We start from the raw sequence: 20357 nt of genomic DNA, 5'->3' as shown, positions 1-20357 counted from the left end.
TTCCAAATCCATGACCTCAACCGCCTAGAACAAGGGCAGCAAGTATGTGAAACACCATTGCCTCCAAGCCACGCACCATCCTGACTTAGAAATATATCCCCATTCCTTCGTCACTGGGTCAAAATCCTGGAACCTCCTAACAGCACCATGGGTGTACCTACACCACATGGATTGTAGCAGTTTAAAAAGGTGGCTCAAAACTATCTTCTTAAGGGCAATTAGAGAGACGCAATAAGTGTTGGCCTTGCAAGCAATGCTCACATCTCATGAATGAAGAAAAATTTGGCAGTCACCAAATAGATGACTTTCTAGGTTTTGGTGTCTACTCAGTGATGGAATAAAATGAACAGTTGATATTTACCATCAGATTAACAGAATCTCTGGCCCTGATTTTAAAAGGAGGGTGGGTACAGTGCACATGGCCCCTGAAGCAGGCGGTACACTTGAGGGAGTCAATTCTTTGCAATGAGCCACCTGAACCCAGATAAATCCACTGCTTAGCAGGCAGGTGGGTCTGAATCCACAGAAGAAAGTTGCAGCTGGGGTCCTCAATAAGTGATGAGGAGGCTCTACATATGATCAGGGTGGTGGGTGGGGGGGGTTCAGGGGAGGTCGGGTTCAGGGGAGATCATGGGAGACCTAAGATTTCCTCATGAGGCCCACAGCAGCACTCCAACCCCTCCAGCCACATGCTTCACCTCCCAGTCATTGCTCCACCACTCAGTCTTCTGGTACTGAAGTTGGGATCCGATCTGCAAATTGAAAGCAGCCCACTTCCTTCCTGCAGGTATCCCACTCGCTTTAAAAAGGTCAACATCAAAAGAGTGTAATCAGAGGTTAGTGACCTCCCTCATTTGAGCTGCTCCCATCCCCGTTTTTTTGGTTTTCATCGGAAATTAGAGCACATTTCTACACGGTTATAGTCCCCCACTCAGAACACTATGGAAAAGGTAACAAACTCCAACTGCTCCTCTATATTCTTAAGGTAAATTAATTACATCTGTAACCTTCGAGAGCAGTGCAGGTACTTTGAGGTGGCTTCAGTTATGGTACTGAAGCAATCTAGGGATTACAGAATCATTCAGGTTGTGATCTAAACCCTAAACCTTTATTAATCTGTCCTCACTCATACTAAAACAACATTCTATTGTAGTGCAAGGTCAGCACAAACATTTGTGTTTTGACAAATCAACTTGCTCATTCTAGATTCTTCTCTATTTGTATATAAACCACTCTCCTTACAGGAAACAATTACTTTTCCTCTAATTCTGCTTGGCATTTTATCATAAATATTTTAAAACATTTTCCGTATTGAACATGACGTGGAAACAATCCTGTGGTTTGATTTTATTTGCCATTAAAGCAGTGACCACATAGAACGTGGTTGGATGGGTTTAGATATAAAGTGTCGCTGCTGTGGAAAATGAGTAATTTCTAGTTTCTCTGTTTGTTTTTAATATGTTCATTTATTATATATCTGTTTCTGTAAATCAATTCAAAAATTACATATTATAATGCTCTTTGTGGGAGAGCACCAGAGCAATCAAAAATCACACTATCGTGACAAAGTGTGTTGTGAAAACAATCCATTGTGGCCAGCTAAGAGTTGTGAGACTGACCACAGCTGAAATGAAGTACTTAAACCATGACATTTATGAGATATTTATCCCATGATATATCCATGTAATTCTAATCCTTAATTGAACATATTAAGGAGAAAACACCATGTAAATTTAGACTTATTACCAATTCTAATGATTTTAACTTTACACTGAATAACTGACATGGACTCTCAATACACAGTAAAAGCCAATATCTTTACTTAAGTGAGTGCAGGGTACAAATTTTTACAACAATCTCTAGCATAATTGTCATCATCCGATAAAAAGTTCACTTATCTTTGTATAATGAAGAAAAACAACACATTCAGGGAAATTGCAGGTTAACTTAAAGTCTCATCAATATTTGTTTCAATGATGGCAACAAAGTCCAGCTTGTGCTGCCAACAGGCTTAAAGTTTAAACCGTGAACAGCTCCGGTGATTTCTACAAGTAACAAACAATTACCAAATACATCAGTTTTTATAAAAGCCATTTTAAATATTTTGCAAAGCAGTGTCTTGCACAGCAGAGGGTAGAAAGTCTGTGCAAAAGAAAATCATCTCTATTCCCTTTCTCTTTGCATACTTTGTTTAGTTTTCCATAAACAGTGTCCGGAAACAGGAAGTTTGAATTCTAGTTTACTGTCTCTTGTGTGCAGATGGACATCGCCTTCATATGTCCATGGTTTTCACAGATAAGCATTGCATATAGGGATTGCCCTGGGCCGGATTGACCGATATTGTGTCATTTTCCATTTTTTAAGCTCTGTAAAATCTTTGAAGCACAATGGGGCCAGTGCATTATTAATCGATTAAGTCAAGCCTAATAGTGCTTCCATTTACTTACTTCTTCCTTTACATTAGGTTTCTGACAATATTACATACAATTTAAATTTCTAATAATTTAGGCCCATGGGATTATGATGCCAGGTGAAGCTGGTGGTAAATAAATGTTATTTAAAATTTACCCTGAGAGTGATTTGTACTTTTCCTGCCCACAGTATTAATATTTTACATAACTAAATAAAAATGTGATAAGTCTAAATTAAAATGTAATGGTTGGTAGCAGCACACTGTCATTGAAACTCCAGTTTCTATCAGGAACTGTGTTCAACAAACGTGCACAGTAGCTGTATCAGGAGTATTGTAGATATTCTCTCTCTCAGCTGAAAGGCCACCATAGGGCACTTATGCATACTGCACTTGAGAGTTACTGGACCTTTCTACTTACAAAAGAATTGCCCTAACTCATATCACTGGTAAGAATCTCTCTATAGATTTATTACTGTTTAGGATACAGAAACAAATTGTCTTATCACATGCATCTAGACACTAAGTTAACTACACAATACTTTCACCTCCTACTGACTCCTGGTAAAATCTATCTCAAAGATCAGCTAATGGTACAGTGTTATTTTCCCTTAGGAAATCCATCACATCTGATTTTTTTTAAACTGGTAGTTAAACAATGAACTACAGATTCCAACAATCAAAATTCTGCAAACAATGCAGAATTTCTGCTAGAATTTCTCTAATGTGTGTTTTCAAATAATATACTTCCAATAGTATCACACTCAAAGTCATTTAGTTTAGGGGCAGAAAACAATTGAATCCAAAACCTTGAGGTTTAAGAATGGGTAGAAAATGTAGCTCTGAATTTACTGAAGGAGCAAATTCCCTTTCTTACATTGCAGAGCCCGAAACTATTTTCCTTTCCTCTCAAACAGAAGATGGCAAATTACCTCAAATGCTCTGTACTTTTGACCTAGCTGCACTTTATTTGCTTTACCTTCAAGTAGAGCAGTCCACCATGCCTTGCTATTATGAAATGTCAGAATCCTTAAAGGGTTATTATGTAGAAAACGCCCAGCTTTTTTCAATTTATAGATTTTTTAAAAAAGGACATTAGCTATCAGCAATGGAACCGGCAAACATTGCCTTTCCATGCAGTATTTCATGCATTGTCCCCTCCCTCCCCAACCCCAATGATCAACCACCTGTGAAAGTGTTCATATTAAGTACAGTATTTTCCTTCATTCAGATGGATCCCTTCCACAAATCAGCATTCTGCTGGCTTATAAAGGAGACCCTATTCCAACCTGGTCATATACCCAACTAAAAGTTTTTTTGAGTGTCAGTGCAAAAAGAGAGATACATGGGGAAATGGTCTTAAACAGTGAAGAAAAAAGATACATTTAAAGAATAAGTTAAAAAAAAACTGAATTAAATTGAACTAGTAAGGATCGTTTAATATAGACATAAAAGTCTCAACTAATAGCAACATAGTTCCTATCTTAAACCATGCATGCCACTGACAATTATGCAACATTAATGCCCACTATGTAGGACAATTGTTATCATTTGGGAACAAAAGGTAAATGATGCCACCATGTAAGGCAACTTGCACACAAGGAGACACAGTAAATGTGAAGCAAACTTCTTACCAAATGTACAGAAAATTTCATCTACATGCATAATTCAATAAAGCCTTTCTTCAGTTCTGCAGATTACACAACTCAGCTGCTTCTCTGCAGCTTAAAAGAGGTCTGTTCAGCAGTGAGTGAGCGAGCAAATTAGAATTTCTACCATTGTCTCAGTAGCATTAGTCTTATATGATCTATCTTTGAATGCATTTTCAGCCAATTAATATATGTGGAACCAAAAAGGTGAGGGGGGAAAAGAAGTAAATATGAAAAAGGTGATTTTGATTCGAGTGTGCCAAGTGTTCATTTTATGAGGTCCAAACATGGAGTAATATACACCTCAGGCAAAGCAATAAACCAATATTTTGAAGAAACTTGAAAATATTATTTACAAAAATTATCTAAACAAAAAAAAGTTAGATTTCCCCCTCAAAAAAAAATCAAAGAATGAGTATTACGCCTATATTTATTGCTGATAAAAGAACCAAAAAGCAGTAATGGTCATATCATGAATACATTTTGTAAGAACACAAGTCTTACAAAACAATTTCTGTAAATCCAGCTTAAGTAGAACCGATACTAATGGCATGGACTTTGATAGCCAGTCATGTTTACACAATGATTCTGCTTCACTCTTTTTATAAAAAAGGAATTGAGTCTGTTGTAAACCAAGTAAAAGGGCTATTCAGCTACAACATTTTCACTATTATATGTTAGAGGATATTGATCGGCATGGATTCAATGGGCCAAATGGCTTCCTTCTGTGCCGTAATCACGCTATATAAGGTTACCAAAGCCAAACGGCCCATTTTGCATTAGTAACTGGCACTCCTTTAGCAGAACATTTCATGAAACATGATGTCATCCTCTTGAAAGTATCTCTCGAGTCTTTTACAGATGGTTATAATGGAGAACAAATGGCAGAATGAAGGGACCAGTTCCTACAGTGATGTCACTAGAACCTATCAGCAAACTACACATCTCCATTTAATTTTTTTTATAATACATATTTTATCACTAAATTACACTGCGTGTACTAGCTATGAACATGACAGATTTTGGTTCCCTTTGATGCCATTAACCTTGGCTCACTTGGGAGTCATCAAGTCAGTCCATTCGAGGGGTACAAACCTTACTCTATTGCTCTGTTTCTACAAGTGTGCACTCAGGCCTTCCCCTTTGATTGTCAAATCTCCTATTGCACTCACCACTGAACAATCCTTTTCTTTTTGTAAATATATAAAAGAACCTTTTACATTTATTACTCTCAAAAGGTACTCACCTGCACTACTCCCTTGCAGGTATTTTGTTTTTATTAAGAACCACAAGTGTCTACTGTCAGTGATTTATCACAAAAGGCAGCGTATATCAGAAAAGTGTAATTGAATAAAGCAGTGAAATTCCATCCACAACAGTCTACAATATAAGGAACTTGCTTTCAAGTTTGTGCATGACAAATATAACATCAGGATTTAGGATCTGCTTTTTATATGTATAGTAAAGCATTACCATACAGCACAGAAATAACAATTATTGTACACATTCACTGCCATTGAGGAAAATAAAACTTTTACTACTTTTTGCAATTGCCATATATAATAATTAAAACCAAAGGAAGTACAGCATATTAAACAAAATAGTAATTACCAGTGGATACTCTACTCATAAGGATCTTGCCCTGTCAAGTTGGTGATAATCCACAAAAATATACTTTAATCTGGTGAACGTACAACAATACATTGTACACTGACACCAAAGGTGATATAGTTAAGATGCTATATACACAAACATTTGGCTCAAATTCTCTTTACATATAGGTTAGCAAGTGTTCATGGCTTTTAAGGTTTAGCCTGCATTTAAAAAAAGCAAAAACTAATCCAAGGTAACAAGATAAAACCGTATCTAGAGAGCATCAACATGCAACTTTGGCATATATAAATAATTTCATAGCTGAATGTGTTTAAAATTATACAGTTCTATATAGTCAATAATAAGTTGGGGTATTATGTTTTCTTTTAATAAAAATATATAAGTGATCTGAATCAAATTTGGATTTCAGACATCAACATAAAAGAGCTTTAACTAAATTCCAATTATAACTTAATATATTAAGTTTCTCTTAATGCTATATTCACCAACAGTCTCCTCATTTCTCATGCAGGTACTTAATGCATGTTTCCAATGTACTTAATAAATTGTGTTGTCACTTTTACAACCTGTTTTTGCACATGCAGGAAGAACTGTTCACCCTCAGCTCTATACCGTGCAATTTATAACACTTCTTCAAGAGACGGAGACCCATGCCAGGTTCAATATCATAGATTTATTTTATGTACAGTATTGCTCTCTTGTTTCTTTCTACAGCTTCAATTCTACAAAGCAGAAAGTTTAACTAGCCACACCATTTTTATACACACACACAGGACACTGTCAGAATTGACAACCAACTGTCTTGTTTTTGCAAGCATGGTAGGGTTGAATATAAATTTTTTTTTTGCAAACCAGTATAAGATAACAGCTAATACAAATAAGTGCCAGACTGAGACAGTGACTAAAATTTAAATGTGGGACATCTGCAAATATACAATTAATTTGCACTGTAGAGTACCTGATTAACTTATACATTTTCCATGTCCTTGTTTTAGATATGTAAGGACAGTTCTCTTGTAACAAAAGAGATACTACAAAATGGCAGCAAAAGGGGGCTTTATGTCACCCACGTGTCCATCCGCATGCGCTTTACGGATGGGCTCTCTCGATCATCTGTGGAGGGTCTTGCGAGTCCAATGGGTGAATGGAAGTCACCCCGAGGGTCCTCGCGATCGCTTCCGTCATACGAGCTGCTGGAGCTGCTCAGACTATCGACGGGCGAGCGCCCCGTATCGTGTCGGGACTGCTGAGGGAAACCTGAAGGCGTCACCCGGTCCCGAGGGGGTGAGGTTGGCTCCGATTTGATGTTGATGTTCTGGTTGGTGTTGATTGAAAGGTTTGAACCCTGAAGTGACTGACTGTTAACTCTGCAGAAAATTAAAACAGCAGCTGAGGTGAGCACGATGACTCTTGTATAAATAAAGTAGTTAACACATTTCACCAAAGATTAATGTTGCCCAAACTTTTTTTTTGTTAAGCACTACAAACATCAACCAAATTCACGCTTAATGTTTATTCTCAGAAAAGCTTCAACACAAAATGATTATACCCAAGATGTATCCTACAGTTTTTTGATCTGTGAATTCCTGATTTCAGTCATGCCACTGTGAGAATTAGTTAAGTGTTGCCTAGGCATTTCCCCACTGGAATAGAAAAAAGAAACTACAGACCTCCATTTTCGCAAATTTGTTCAACTTACTATATGGAAACAAAATAACACTGTCCTCTCAAAGGAGTCCTTTGCCATGGTTGCTGCAGACCAAGGACTAGGAAGGAACCAGCACTGAATCATTAAACATCCCACAACCAGGAAAGCGGTTAGTGGGAGCCCAGAGGCATCTGGAGCAGCAAGGCCAGTGAAGGTCACAGGTGCAGGGGAGCTGAATCTTGAATGACCCTCTCAGGCTGTTATGATGCTGCTGCCATATTCAACAGGGAAAAAGTAGTCATCACAATGTTGCTGTGTGCTGGCATGCTGCGTATAGAATCTAGCTTCATGCTGGAGATTTCACACCCTCTGAACTTACAATTTCAGCAGCAACTGACCTGAAAGCCATCAGGAGAGAAAGGCAAAACTATATAGGAGCATTAACTATCATCACTCATTCACTTGCTACAGAGCTTTTCCAGAATTGCATTAGTACGATCTAAGAGCACATTACTTATTGACTGTCCTTTCAGTCATAAGTAAGGGAATGGTCCAGGAAAAGAATTTGGGAGATTGCTTACCACAGGTAGAGTTTCCCTCATTACACATGCAAATAGGAAATTCCTGAAATCCACTTCGAGAGAAAAAAATAATCTTAGGAATATTGTCCCTTTAAGCTTTTGTACCAAGTCAGATGATCTTTTCCTAGCTTTGTCGACATGAAACCTCTCTTATGAAGCAGGTCATCAGTTCCTTGTCCCCAGAGAACCTCATAAAAATACTAAATTGAATCCATTCAATTCTGGTGCAAGTTGCAACCAATAATAAAACAACTACAATGTCATGAAACCAAGATTCTTGTGATCAGATAATTGTCAGTCTGCACAACAACAGCATTGCTCTCAAAATAATTATAGCTAGGTTTGAACTGGTCCATGCAATGAAATGTAGGCTGGGATGCTCCAGTTTGTGTGTCCAAACATAGACATCTCATTCCTGTGATGAAGGTAAACGCACCCAATGTTTGGAAGTTGGCAGCTCAAGCCCTCTCAACACATTTTCATCCTGTACCTAGCAATTTAGAACAGAAACCATGTGGTCTACTGTGACTATTCTGAATAGAGGTGAGGATGGCCAATACCAATATTCATGAAAGTTTAACTGGATGAAACATTTACAACCATGCATGGAACAACATGCAAATTGCTGCTCCAGTAAATTCAGGTACTTGTCCAGGATGGTAGAATTATTCTGGTCACCACGTGCAATGATGTTATAAATGCATCCGTTTTTGAACAGGTTTAAAATACTTTTTTTCCCCCACTTTACAATGACAAAACAGAAAGCACTGCCTACAGACTACGGCCAGAAAGTAACTGCATTTGGTTTCCTTCAAGAGTTTCTCTAGAATATGTAGTAGAATCGTATAATCTGCACTTTTCTCCAACATGAATGTTTAAGACAGAGACATATTATAATATCATTGGGACATTTATTTCATCTAGTTTCAAACTCAAGTTCATTAAAAAGTAAAATTAATTTGCATCTTCCCTTCCTGTTCCCATAGTTTCTTTATAATCCATGCGAGTGCAACAAGCTTATTGTTGGATGTTCTTGATGTTTGGGAGTAGGTTTAAGATTATTACTGTGCTAAAACGTAGCTTGGGGTCTTGAAGGCCAGTTTGGATGTCAAGCAGCGCAAGGATATTCGTGACACTCACACACATCAAACCAAATTCCGGTTACCAAGAAAAGATGTTCATGTGTTCACAATGCCCCAGCTGTAGACTTGCTGTAGACATTGCTATTTTTGTACGAATGAACTTGATATCTGATTTTTTGGGGTCCAGACAGAAAATGATGGTGATTTTATTTCTCTCTCTGCACCACCGGTTGCTAAGGGAGAGCTCTAATCAGAGAATCACAGAAACGGTTCCCAATAGCAATAGCGTTACTGTCCCAACAGCAGATTCAAACTTCCCAGGTTTCAAGAGGATGAGGCAATTAGTATTGCAGTTCTCTGGAGAACAGGGTATTTAACTAACCCGATTTAATTGGTAACCAAGCAAGCTGACCATACCTGTCAGCCAGCTAGACCACCCCAAACAAATAACCAGGGTAAAATTACTCTCTAATTGGGAGAGTGTATAGGTTGGGAGCTCACTTCATTTGCTTAGGCTGAGTTTTGGTACCTCTGACTGTTGTACAATTGCTTTGCTGATGCTTTTTATAGCTTTAATCTGCTGATGGACAGAAGATCAATCTGCCTATTCTGTAGCTCTTAGTGGAATCCTGAAATGCTGAGTCCCCAGGTATCATGTACACAAGCTTGAACCAATGAGTCTGTTACATGCAATTTACTTGTAAATTTTGTATATAGTGTATTTAATACTAAAGTAGCTCACAGCACTTTATATAACAAATTACCTTCCATTGACTATCATCTTATCAAACATGGCAGTCATCCAAAGTCACACAGTCATAAGATAAAAGCCAAACAAGTTTCTAGAAGGCGCTGTTGAGGAAGGAATATTGAGCAGGACAGTGTGAAAAACTCCCTGCTCTTTGAATATTTCTATGAAATCTTTCTGCCCATCTGTGCCAGGATCGTCAACCCTCCCTGGAATGGCCGGGAGTCTATCGGAATCGGCATCAACCCCACAGTGCCAAAGAAAGCTTTCCGGGAGATTGGAAGAGGCCTGGTTCCTTGTTTACTGGTTCTAGTCTGCACATGTGCACGATGACAACATCATGCGTCGCAACAGAGGCGAAGAGAGCAGGGGAAGTGGGGGGAAGGTCTCTCCTGTGTTCGTTTAGTCTGTGCCATCTTGAATGTAGGTAGCTGACACTGCACATGCTGCGCATTCAGTGCCTTGCTTGATGCCGGGAGGAAAAAGCTTACGACTGGGAGTAAGATGCCGGTTCGAATGCCTGTGGCAGAGCTCCACTTTAGAGTGGAAGGTAAGAGGAACTGTCAGGTTCGAGAGGAAGATTTTTTTCCCCCCATATTGAGCATATTGATTTAATTGCAACTGTCCATATGTGACCTCCTAGTCACTTTTAAACTCCACAGGGCACTCCACAAAGTTGAAACTTTGCCACCATTTCTTGCATTGAAATATAGGAGACATTTCAAGGAAGCTACTTTGAAATGCGATATGGCTTGTTTTTTTTAAATAGCTTTCATGCCATGCCACCGGCTTTCCATGATATCACTTCCACCGATGTCACCTGGCACAGTTGGCAACCCTAATCTGGGCACAGATAGATGTAGATCCTGGTTTCACATCTAACGTGAAGAAAGGCACTTCCAAAAATGCAAATAGCCCTTCAAGCACAGCACTGAACTATTTGTCCAGATTCTGCACTCAAGCACAAGTGTAGGCTCAAGTTCACAATCACCTGATCCAGAAGGAAGAGTGACTCTGGAGGACACAATCTTAACCTGGAGAATACCTAGAGTATAAAATTTCTTTATTCAAATGTCTATCAGCTAAAATCACTTTTCAAGAGGTATAGGGCATACAGTAAATCGCCTCTGGAGAGGTATTTGTTTTGATCTTCGAATGTACAGTTAGGTGAGAAATCAAGATTCTATGAAAGGTATCATATGTCAGGATGGCACAAAACTCATATGAGCTGGACCAGATTTTCCCTTCTGGTTCTTCCTTCCAACCACTGGATCTGGAGTAACATGAAGGCGCAAACATACAGAGAATGGACCTATCCATCAGTCAAAGAATATTATTTGCAACTGCTTCTGGGGCTGCAGTGAGTTGATTATCAATGTAGGAATTCAGTAATGGCATCATATTAAAGAAATGTGCACCAACTTTATTCCATGTTCAGATATCCTACAGAGGGCCAAGGACCTCTCATCTTTCAAGATGTACAGTTGATGTCAGCACCTTTTCCCTTGAATTAGGACTGTGTAGATTAAGTGGTGTTGAGACCTTCTTATTCATAATGGATGCATTACCCAGCATCAAGGTTGATAATCATTAGGGAGAGGTTAATGGCTGAAGAAATGAATGCCTGACCAATGGAAGCATTTTTTTTTACAGAACAGTTCCATGATAGATACCAGAGAAGCAAAAGTATTTTTAATAATGTCCCTTAAAGGAGTGTCATACTTTTGCTTTTAAGATAATTTTCTTCAAGGAAAGAATTTTGGGATCATGTTATGTTTAAGGATGCCCCAGAAGATATCATTTACACTGCTGCTCTACTTCCTGGAACAGAATTAACAAAGAAAACAAAAGAAACATAGGGGCAGGCAAACATTGAGCTAGCAACTATGAAATGTAGTTCTGGCCGCATAGCTGAAAGCTAAAAATGCATATGGGTCAATTTTTGTGGTGAACGTTTGCAGCTAGAAACAATCTGGAAGAAAGTAATACAAACATTCAAATGGAATGCATGGTTTATTATTTCTTTCCATGTGATCAATAGCTAAGGCAAGATCCTAAACTTGTAACAAAGGGGTTCATCATTTTATGCCTTGGATTTGGAGACACTTGCTACAATAGTACGCTAGTGCTAATGAGTTTGTGGGTTACAGCTCAGTAACTTCATAATGTGGTAATTCTGGAGGCTCGAATTACTTTTCAGGGAATTTGGCTATCTGTGGGCCGTAGAGCCAAACTCAGAGCAGGTCTGATGCATGCTGAAATCATGACCAGACAGAAAGCTTCAGAGAGAAATGTTGTTGAGTGTCCAACACTAGAAATCATCTGTGATGCTTTGAAAAGGTTTTAAAACTAAGTGCTAGCATGCCACTGATTGGATGCCACTTAATTTCAATTCCAGCACTTACCAAGACCCAACATAAAAGAAAAGATAATCAAAGCAACTTTGGATCTTAATGTCAGCACCCAATTTCCCTCTGAAAATCTACTAAATCTTTTCCTTGCTGTGGAAACAGAACAGGTAAATAATCTGTTGGAAGCATACAAAGGTCTAGCCCGGAGTCAGTAGATCTAGAGAAAGGTTAAAATGTACTGAAGTTTGAATAGTTAAAGAGACTGTCACAAAGTGATTTTGCCTATTATTATGGAGGGAATTCCTAAATGTCTAAGAAAGTTGAAGATTTTTGAGAAAAAGATTATTTAACTTTTTCTATTTATAATTTCCATTTTGGAAAATATGGGTTAATGATGCCTCTCAAAGTACTGTGGTCAAATGGCCATTCTTTATACATGGGCTCAGTGCCTGTAGCCTTTAGGACTCTTGTAGGCATCAAAGCTGAGCTCAATCATGTCCTCATCCATTATCCACACTAGGTATTCAAGCCAAGAGTTATTGGATGGGAGCCAGCAGCAGGAACCTTGGCTGCTTCTTCACATCTGTAGGCCAGGTACAAAGGCTGCTTGGGATGCTGCCAACTCTGCTTAGTTAAGATCAGCTAATATAGACTAGTAATCAAACCCAGGACCATCTGGATCTATATGGCTCAATATCATATGGCACTTACCCAAAGCTCAGAGACATTCCAATAACAATGCGGTAATATTAGTTTTTGATTTAGATTCCTTTTAATAATGTTGATAACTTTCTATTAAGCTGTATTAGCAATGCCTAACTTACATTAGTGAGCTGAGGGCAGCTGGTCCAAGGTGGTGGTGTTGCCAAGCAGACACTGGTCCTAATGACAATGTCCCTGGTGAGTTGAATCCTGATAGTGTAGACAAGTCAGCGCTGGTTAGTGAGTAATCTGCAAAGGAAATGGAGGAAAACATCATTTTCAGTTACTTTTAGCTTTACATGAATCTGCACCTTTAAATAGCAAATACTCCAGTGAGCACTGAAGAGGAGGCTTAACTTCATTTTTTGTTCCCCATGAAAAATTATTCTGCAAAATGCCTATGCATTAAATGATTTCATCAATTATTAATTAACCAAAGTGTTTTGAAAAGGCATGTTCTACTCTTTGGTAAAATCAGACAGGTACAATTAGTGTACTAAAGTTGTTCTTAATCAGATATCCTTGATAGATGTAAAAGCTGGAAACAATCCATTCCAACTTCCATGAGTCTGTGAGCACATAAATGCAACAATAAAGAACAATTTGCTTCAGTAACAATTTTAATTTCACTAGATTTGAGTCAAAATTGAGTCTAGCAGAGTTGTTGATTCAACCATTCTCAGTCTTATAACTGAATAGGATTAAGCTTTCTTAAATAAAATGAAACCAAGGTTCTATAACAATTTTCTGAACATTGATTTTTGGAAAGCATGCTTGTTCTGAATGTTTCAGGTGCAATAAGTTTTTCATTGAAAGCAGCATACACACCCCTAAGAGATATCATCACAAAGACATTCAAGATGCTCTTCCATTAAAAGATCAGGAGCTCAAAGTGACTTAAACTGAGCCTCCAAAATATGGCTCTTGAACTCAAACATCGGTTTAGTGCAAGATGCCATTATTATAAAGGAGCAGAAGTTGGGAGCGGCCACCCACAGAATCGTTAAATAATTGATCAACCCCTAAATTGCCTGCTAGCTCTCATTAAGGAGGCTGCACAAGATTTTGGTGCATCGCATTTAGGCCCAGGAACATCATGGGACCGGAGACCAAAGGTGACGGGGGGTGCAGGGTGGGATTGGGACTTTAGAGGCAAGGGCAGGGTGGGTGGTTTTCAGTGGCACCCACCCCCCCTGCCCGTGGCCAGGAATCCCGTGTCAGCTCCTTCAATTCTCCGACTTAATCAGGGAAGGTTCCCCCGCTACCTTGAAACTGATGTGGGGCCTCTTCAATTATTAAGCATATCCGACCACCATATTCCCGTTGTGACAGGCTGCATTAAATCCAGCCCAGTGTCTAATCAATATTTGAGTGCGAACCTGAAGGTGTCTGTTTTATCACCATGAAGCAAGTTTAAACTTTGGTAATCAGTAGTTAACACCAAAATTGTATGCTATACCGACTTTCAAGCAGGCATGTCTTATCAGCACAGCACCTGTTTAGCTCCCAGTAAGTATTTACCCTTTCACCAAAATAACCCCCTACATGTGTTAATGCGTCACCTTCAACCATGTAAAAGTCCATTAGTATGGTTGTTCAGTAAGTAAGTATATTGACCTTAATGGTAAGGTAGAATGTTAGCATTATTTTCATAAAGCTATAATGTAATTTTTTTTTTTTACAGCATTTATAGGTCTCCTATTTTTGTCTTTTTATTCTTTTGATAACATGTCAACATTATAAATTAAGCAAATCCCATTCTTTTTCAACAGGTCCACAGTCTGTAATTTGCCTCTCACAGTAGAGATTTTTTGTAGAAAACAACTTATTCTCATTAAAAATTGTAAAAGAATATTTGAAGAAAATTGGGGAATGGAATTGGAAAATGTTAATCCTTTTCCAAAGAAGTAGAATGCATTAATTTTCTCTTTTGCTAAGTAAGTTAATTAATGTTAAACTCTATTGACCTGGAGCCAGAAATGTACAAGCAGTTACAACTAACCTCAGTTTGACTTGTGTAATTTATATGTAGTTTTAATTACCTGGATTTTTCTTCTCAGACCACTACCCCGCAAGAAACATCTGAACAATAGTATCTTTCCCATTATATTTTTTTCAGAATTAGCTAGCAATGATTGTTGAATTCCAGCTACTCTCACAATTTGCAAATTGTGATGAAGAAAATCTTAATTTATTTCATTAGAAGCAGAACAGGCCCCAACTCAAACCTTACTATCTTCACAGGCTGAGTGGCTCAGTACCATACCATGCCATGCCTGTTATGCACAGAGCTAATAGGTAGTATAAACAAAACCTTCTACTCCGATAACCTGACTGCACACAAAATTCAAGCAATGTCATTTTGTTAATTTTTTTTTACAGTGAAGAATAGACCAATTTCCCAATAACTTTACTTCAGTACAGATAGTCATGCATAAAAATGAATACTGTTTGATTACCAGTGTTGTATGTCGAATACAACAGACCATGTGGTGGTAGACTTGGAGTAGTAACAGACACAACTGGAGTTGCAAGAGCCTGTGTTGACTGTGAACTGCTTATCCTCTGTACATTCTACAAGTAAAAGATTGAGTTATTTAATACAAGCATATACTACTGAAACACTTTTACATAAAATAGATCTCTCCGTAGGCAGAGTTGTACAGGAATTATTGGAAAAGCAGATTTATTTTCATTTTCTCCACTATAAGAAACTGTTTCTGATCTAAATTTCATTAACCCACTTAATTAACAGGGATGAAGAGACTCATCACAAAAGCAAGAAGTCCAATTTTATGTTTTGTATGCTGAGGTTGTTTTTACAACTAAATGCAGCCCAAGATTTACAATACCTGAAAATGCTAGATTGGGGGTTGTTCATTGTCCAAAATGGGACCTAATGGAGATTTGTGCTATCAAGTTCAAAATCACATGCAAGAGAGAAAACTGGGATCTAAATGTTTTAATATTTTCACTACATCCTGTTTCCTCCACTTGTAATATAAAATAATTAAACAAGACACGCTCCAATTCTGTTCAAGTTTACAATGCAGTTTAACAGGAATTAAAACAGGTGCAGTATTTAATTCCAAAACAGAAAGTTGGTAGAGTTTGAGTCTGTCATTCATTAATTTTGCCAGTTCTCGGTCAGGTAACCAGGTGGAATGGTGCACAGAAGAATGGTCGAGGGAGAGGAAATCTTTCCTCTGTTTTCCTCATGAGGATTGTGGTCAATTGCAGGGCATCTTTGATAGCATCACCAGTCCATTGTTGAATCTGCAGTGCTACAGGCGGACAACACTCCTATTGGATAAATATTTGAATCAGAGGAAAATTCAAGTCCATGAGGAGAGAACAGGGCATAGTTTTTGACCGCTCCTGCAAAGAGCCAGCACAAATATGATGAAATGAGTGGCCCCCCCCTTCTTTGTTGCAAACTTCAATAGTAGGCCTGTTGTAATTTTCAATCAACTCTGCGTAAACAGGTTCCATGTGCACAATGGTCTTTGTATTGGCACAGTGCAGTGGAACACTGTAAAATATAATTGAAGCAAGTTCCAAAGCCCTGACAACAACACAGAATTGCATTATTCAGTCAGGATTTGGAGCCATCAAGAAGAATCAGCACTAGCGCTTTAAACAATGTGCAGTCAGCCACTCTAACTGCTTGATGAGTTTAACTAGCGAATACAAGATACAAACGCAATTGCTAATCTGTGCCAAGTTGGCTGGTCTCAGCCAGAAGAGAACAGGGGTACTATCATTAGCCTCAGTGCAGTGTTGACCAGGTTTCTTCGTCCTGATCGCTACTGAGTGACCGCTACCATCAAGACTCACAAATGACTAATGGCCTACACAGGCAGAGTATCAAAAGGGAGGGCAGCAAGATTAAAAGACAAGGGTCTTCTTTTAAAAAAAATAGTAAATGGTAGAAATGTCTTATTACATGCAGTAGTTAAATAAGAAAAACATTATTCCAACAAATTTAAATTCTAATAGTAACACAATAATAATAGAAAGCGTGGCAACTTGAGTTAGCTCAATAGAATGCTAAACCAAATATTTTTAGATTAAGAATCACAAACATCCCAAAAGCATACAGAAAAAATAAAATCTGCCAAACATTATCTACTATGAAATTATTGTAGTTCTTAATACAAAGTATACTCAGTTTCATCAATGAAAAGGAAGGTAAAAGCTTTCAAAAGTCTTAAAGCTAGCAATCATAAATACGATTGTATTTGGCGGATATAGAGTTACTTAATGGCTGACAATATTTGAACCAATATTGAGGGGCAAATCTAGGCACTTTTAACTGAGTCCATAGTTAATATTTAGTTAGTATGGAGTGGATCTTTTTTTCAAACTTAAATGATGGGGCTCCTGAGAGATACAACCTAGTAACTTAATAATGGACTTACATTAATAAGGTAGAAGGGTTTCAACAAACCATATCAAACCAAGGTACAATATAAAACCTTTCGATACGTTTAAATCCCTGTCAAGTTATTGAGAGCTACTTATACACTGGGAAAGGAGTAGAACAAGATGGCCGTTTTTAGCTGTTATTGCATAAGTTCTTAGGTGCTTTGAGGGTCTGGCTATTGGGAGAAAACAAAGGAATAGGAATAGGTATAATTCCAAGATTTTATAGGGTTTTAATTTAGCAGCTACTTCAAAAATAGGGGTAGATTTTTTTTTAAAAGGCGAAAATGCAAGGGTATAATGCACTGGCGTTCCACGCCATAGACAGTCCTAAGCACTTTCCACTTCAAACTCAAAACCATGCAATATTACAGCAGACAGTACAAAACTCCGAAAATGAGTATTAGTTCAAACCTCTTTCAAGACCTATTATAAGCACACACATTTGTCCAAGGTGAGATTAGACTTACCATATCCAACTCATCCTCCTCTGACTGCAGAAAGCAGATATAAAATAAACATACTCCGTTATTGGAAGTTAAAATGATCTTGACACTTCTCATAATTGGTAGTCAATCAATACAAAGGTATAGATTAAATTCAGTGGGTTTTTTTGCTTTAATTTTTAACTGATCAATGTTATATTGAAATAAAAATCAGCGCTGTCATTTGTTTCAGATTCCCATGGCACCCACTGTACCGTCAATTCCTAGTTTCCATCTCATCTTTCTCAATGTAATCAGTTGATTTTTCTCTCATAGGTTCTCCTCACATATCCACAAAATCTGGGATGTTCCATCCACAGCCTTCTCCTATTCCAACTTTATAGACTGTCCCTCAATGCCATCATTTTCAAACACAGGGTCAGCTTCTACAAGTATGTTAATGGCACCAAAACTAGCTTTCTTGTTTCATCCTTGACTCTAGGTGCCAGCCTTCCAACATCAAGTCCTACAGGAGCCGGAACTTGCAATAGCTCAACTTAAGCAAGATGGAAGGCTATGGTTTGGCTCCCGCTTTCTGATGCCACTGCCTCAGCCTGTCCCACCCAGGCGCTTGCTTATATTGAATCTGCAGGCACGCTTTTTGTGTTCTTTTCAACTCCACATTCCACCTCTGGAACATCACTCTACCCATGCCGCTGAGCCACTGAAACTCAATTACTCAGACATTCTCCTCATTAGTGCCCCCAGCTCTGCCTTAGACTAACTCCAACACTGAGACATGGACCTTATCTTTCAGGAAACATTGCATAGCTATCACTCCTGTTATTGCCAATCCACACTGTCTCCTTGACCCCTACTGAAATTAGTTATAATCCTCATAGCACCTCCTACCTGTTCAATGTCCTCCACACGCAAATCCAGTTTACAATCTCTGCTCATTAGTACATTTGTGCTATTACCCAGCTTAATTATCCTGTCCCCTCAGCTTCATTCTCTTCCTGAATCTTACTCTCTTCATAAACCTTTATCTGGGAGCATGATTTTGGTCACCTTTCCTACTTCCTGCTTAGTATAGCCATTCTCCCAAAGAATTGCTTTGGGTCTTTTTGTTATGTGGGAGATATTATGTAAATGTAAACTGATGCTTTATCAGGATGTATTTTGAGGGTGTTTGCAATGTATTTACTTTGCTAACATTTTGAATATTCCATGGCATGGCTGCTGCAAACTGTGTACCCACAGACGTGGTACACCCACTACTTTGAGAGGCATCTGCTTATAATTTCCAAAGTAGCAGAATAAAATAGAGCAACACAGCTACGAATGAATGTGTTGATATATTCTGCATTGCAGTTTTTTTCTAATGAACTCACCAGAGGTGGCATCATGCCCTTGCTGGTTGGTGGAATTACCACTCGAAGGTCTGGCTTGCGATTGTTCATTCCAACATTCCCACCAGGAGGGGGTGGAGATTTTGTGGGCATTACTTTTCCTAATCCATTCCCACCTGTGGAGCACAGCAGGCCAGGCGAAGCACGAGGGTTAACAAAACCATTTCCTGAAATTGATTTTAAAACATAATCAGAAGATGCATTCTTACATTCACTTTAATACATTTGGGAGTCAGTTTCATGGTTAATGTAATTATTTGCAGTCTTTAAGGGTAACAAAGCATGTGGCACACCCTGGTTATGTTTGATCAGACTGACTTGGGCTCAGATACTAAATGTGTTGATGAGTGCATTTAATGATGCAGAAAGGACTTTCCTGTCAAACATGTTTGGAGACTCTGAGACTGCGAAATCCCACCTGCTAACAGCTGATGCCAATCAGAAGCCGGCAGCTCTAATTGGATGGCAGCATCACCAGGAAGGTGGTGGCTGCTGCTGGTGTGACACCTACCCGACACCTAGTATCCTCGCTGGATTCAGGCCACAAGTGGCAGGAGGGGGTGGTCGCAGAGGAGTGGGGTTTGGCAGCATGGGCAGGGGCTGGCACTCAGCAGACCCCCTCCTTCCCAATGTTGGGTCCCTCAAACAAGCACTGATTGCCTTTGAACAAGGGATGCCCCCCCACCCCCCACTCCGTTGGGTGCCACAAGAAATCCCGCATGGGTTTGATTGTCATGCTACCCACCCCTGCCTGCCAATGGGTTAAAACCAGCAGCAGTGGGAGGAGGCCCTTAAGCGGGCATTAATTGCCCACTTAAAGGCTTCAGTTGGCAGTGGGGTGCGATGGTTGTCCATGGGCCTTCCCTCCATGGACTCAATCAGAGTGGAGGCAGAGAAGCAGAGTGGTTCTCACCCACCCTGATTAAATGCCCTCCCACCACCACCAAACTCGTCATGGGGCAAGACATGAAATCCCACCCAAGGGTCCTGACTGAAACTTCTACAAAGTATTCTGTATTTGATGGTTTCAAATGAACCACTAAATTGGGTCATTCCTCTATAAATCAAAAATGTACCGTTCCCGATTACTGCCAAACATCTCGCAGCTGAGCTTCCAAGGAACTGTGTCCAAGGGTCAATGAGAGGCCAGGCAATGCATTTTAAACCAAATGTCATCCCAGAAAAGGAAGATTTTTTTAAAAATTAGCTTTTTTTTTCTTTACTGAGGATTTTTGCTTTTTTTTTAAAAAAAAAGCAATGTGGCAAATTTCAGTTTAATTCCTTAAACAGAGAAATATATTTCTGGATAT

General features: G+C 38.9%; 1 protein-coding gene across 23 annotated transcripts in view; it reads right to left on the bottom strand.

Moving 5' to 3' along the window:
* Positions 1-1456: 1456 nt before the first annotated feature.
* The window catches only part of mef2aa (myocyte enhancer factor 2aa), a 218775-nt gene continuing 199874 nt past the window's right edge, over positions 1457-20357 (bottom strand). For 15 of the 23 annotated variants that reach the window (XM_078530375.1, XM_078530374.1, XM_078530397.1 and 12 more), the window contains 5 exons: positions 19030-19214; positions 17681-17704; positions 15245-15359; positions 12908-13034; positions 1457-7040 (listed from right to left, as the gene is read on the bottom strand). In XM_078530375.1, coding sequence (XP_078386501.1) covers positions 6731-7040; positions 12908-13034; positions 15245-15359; positions 17681-17704; positions 19030-19214 — 761 coding nt within the window. In that variant the 3' untranslated portion in view covers positions 1457-6730. The remainder of the gene's footprint in view (positions 7041-12907; positions 13035-15244; positions 15360-17680; positions 17705-19029; positions 19215-20357) is intronic. The other 8 variants (XM_078530386.1, XM_078530396.1, XM_078530389.1 and 5 more) reach the window with 1 other exon arrangement.

The sequence above is a fragment of the Cetorhinus maximus genome, chromosome 26 (genome assembly GCF_964194155.1).
Source record: "Cetorhinus maximus chromosome 26, sCetMax3.hap1.1, whole genome shotgun sequence".
Taxonomy (NCBI): domain Eukaryota; kingdom Metazoa; phylum Chordata; class Chondrichthyes; order Lamniformes; family Cetorhinidae; genus Cetorhinus; species Cetorhinus maximus.
The sequence above is the reverse complement of the archived record's forward strand: the minus strand, read 5'-3'. Positions and strand labels throughout refer to the sequence as shown.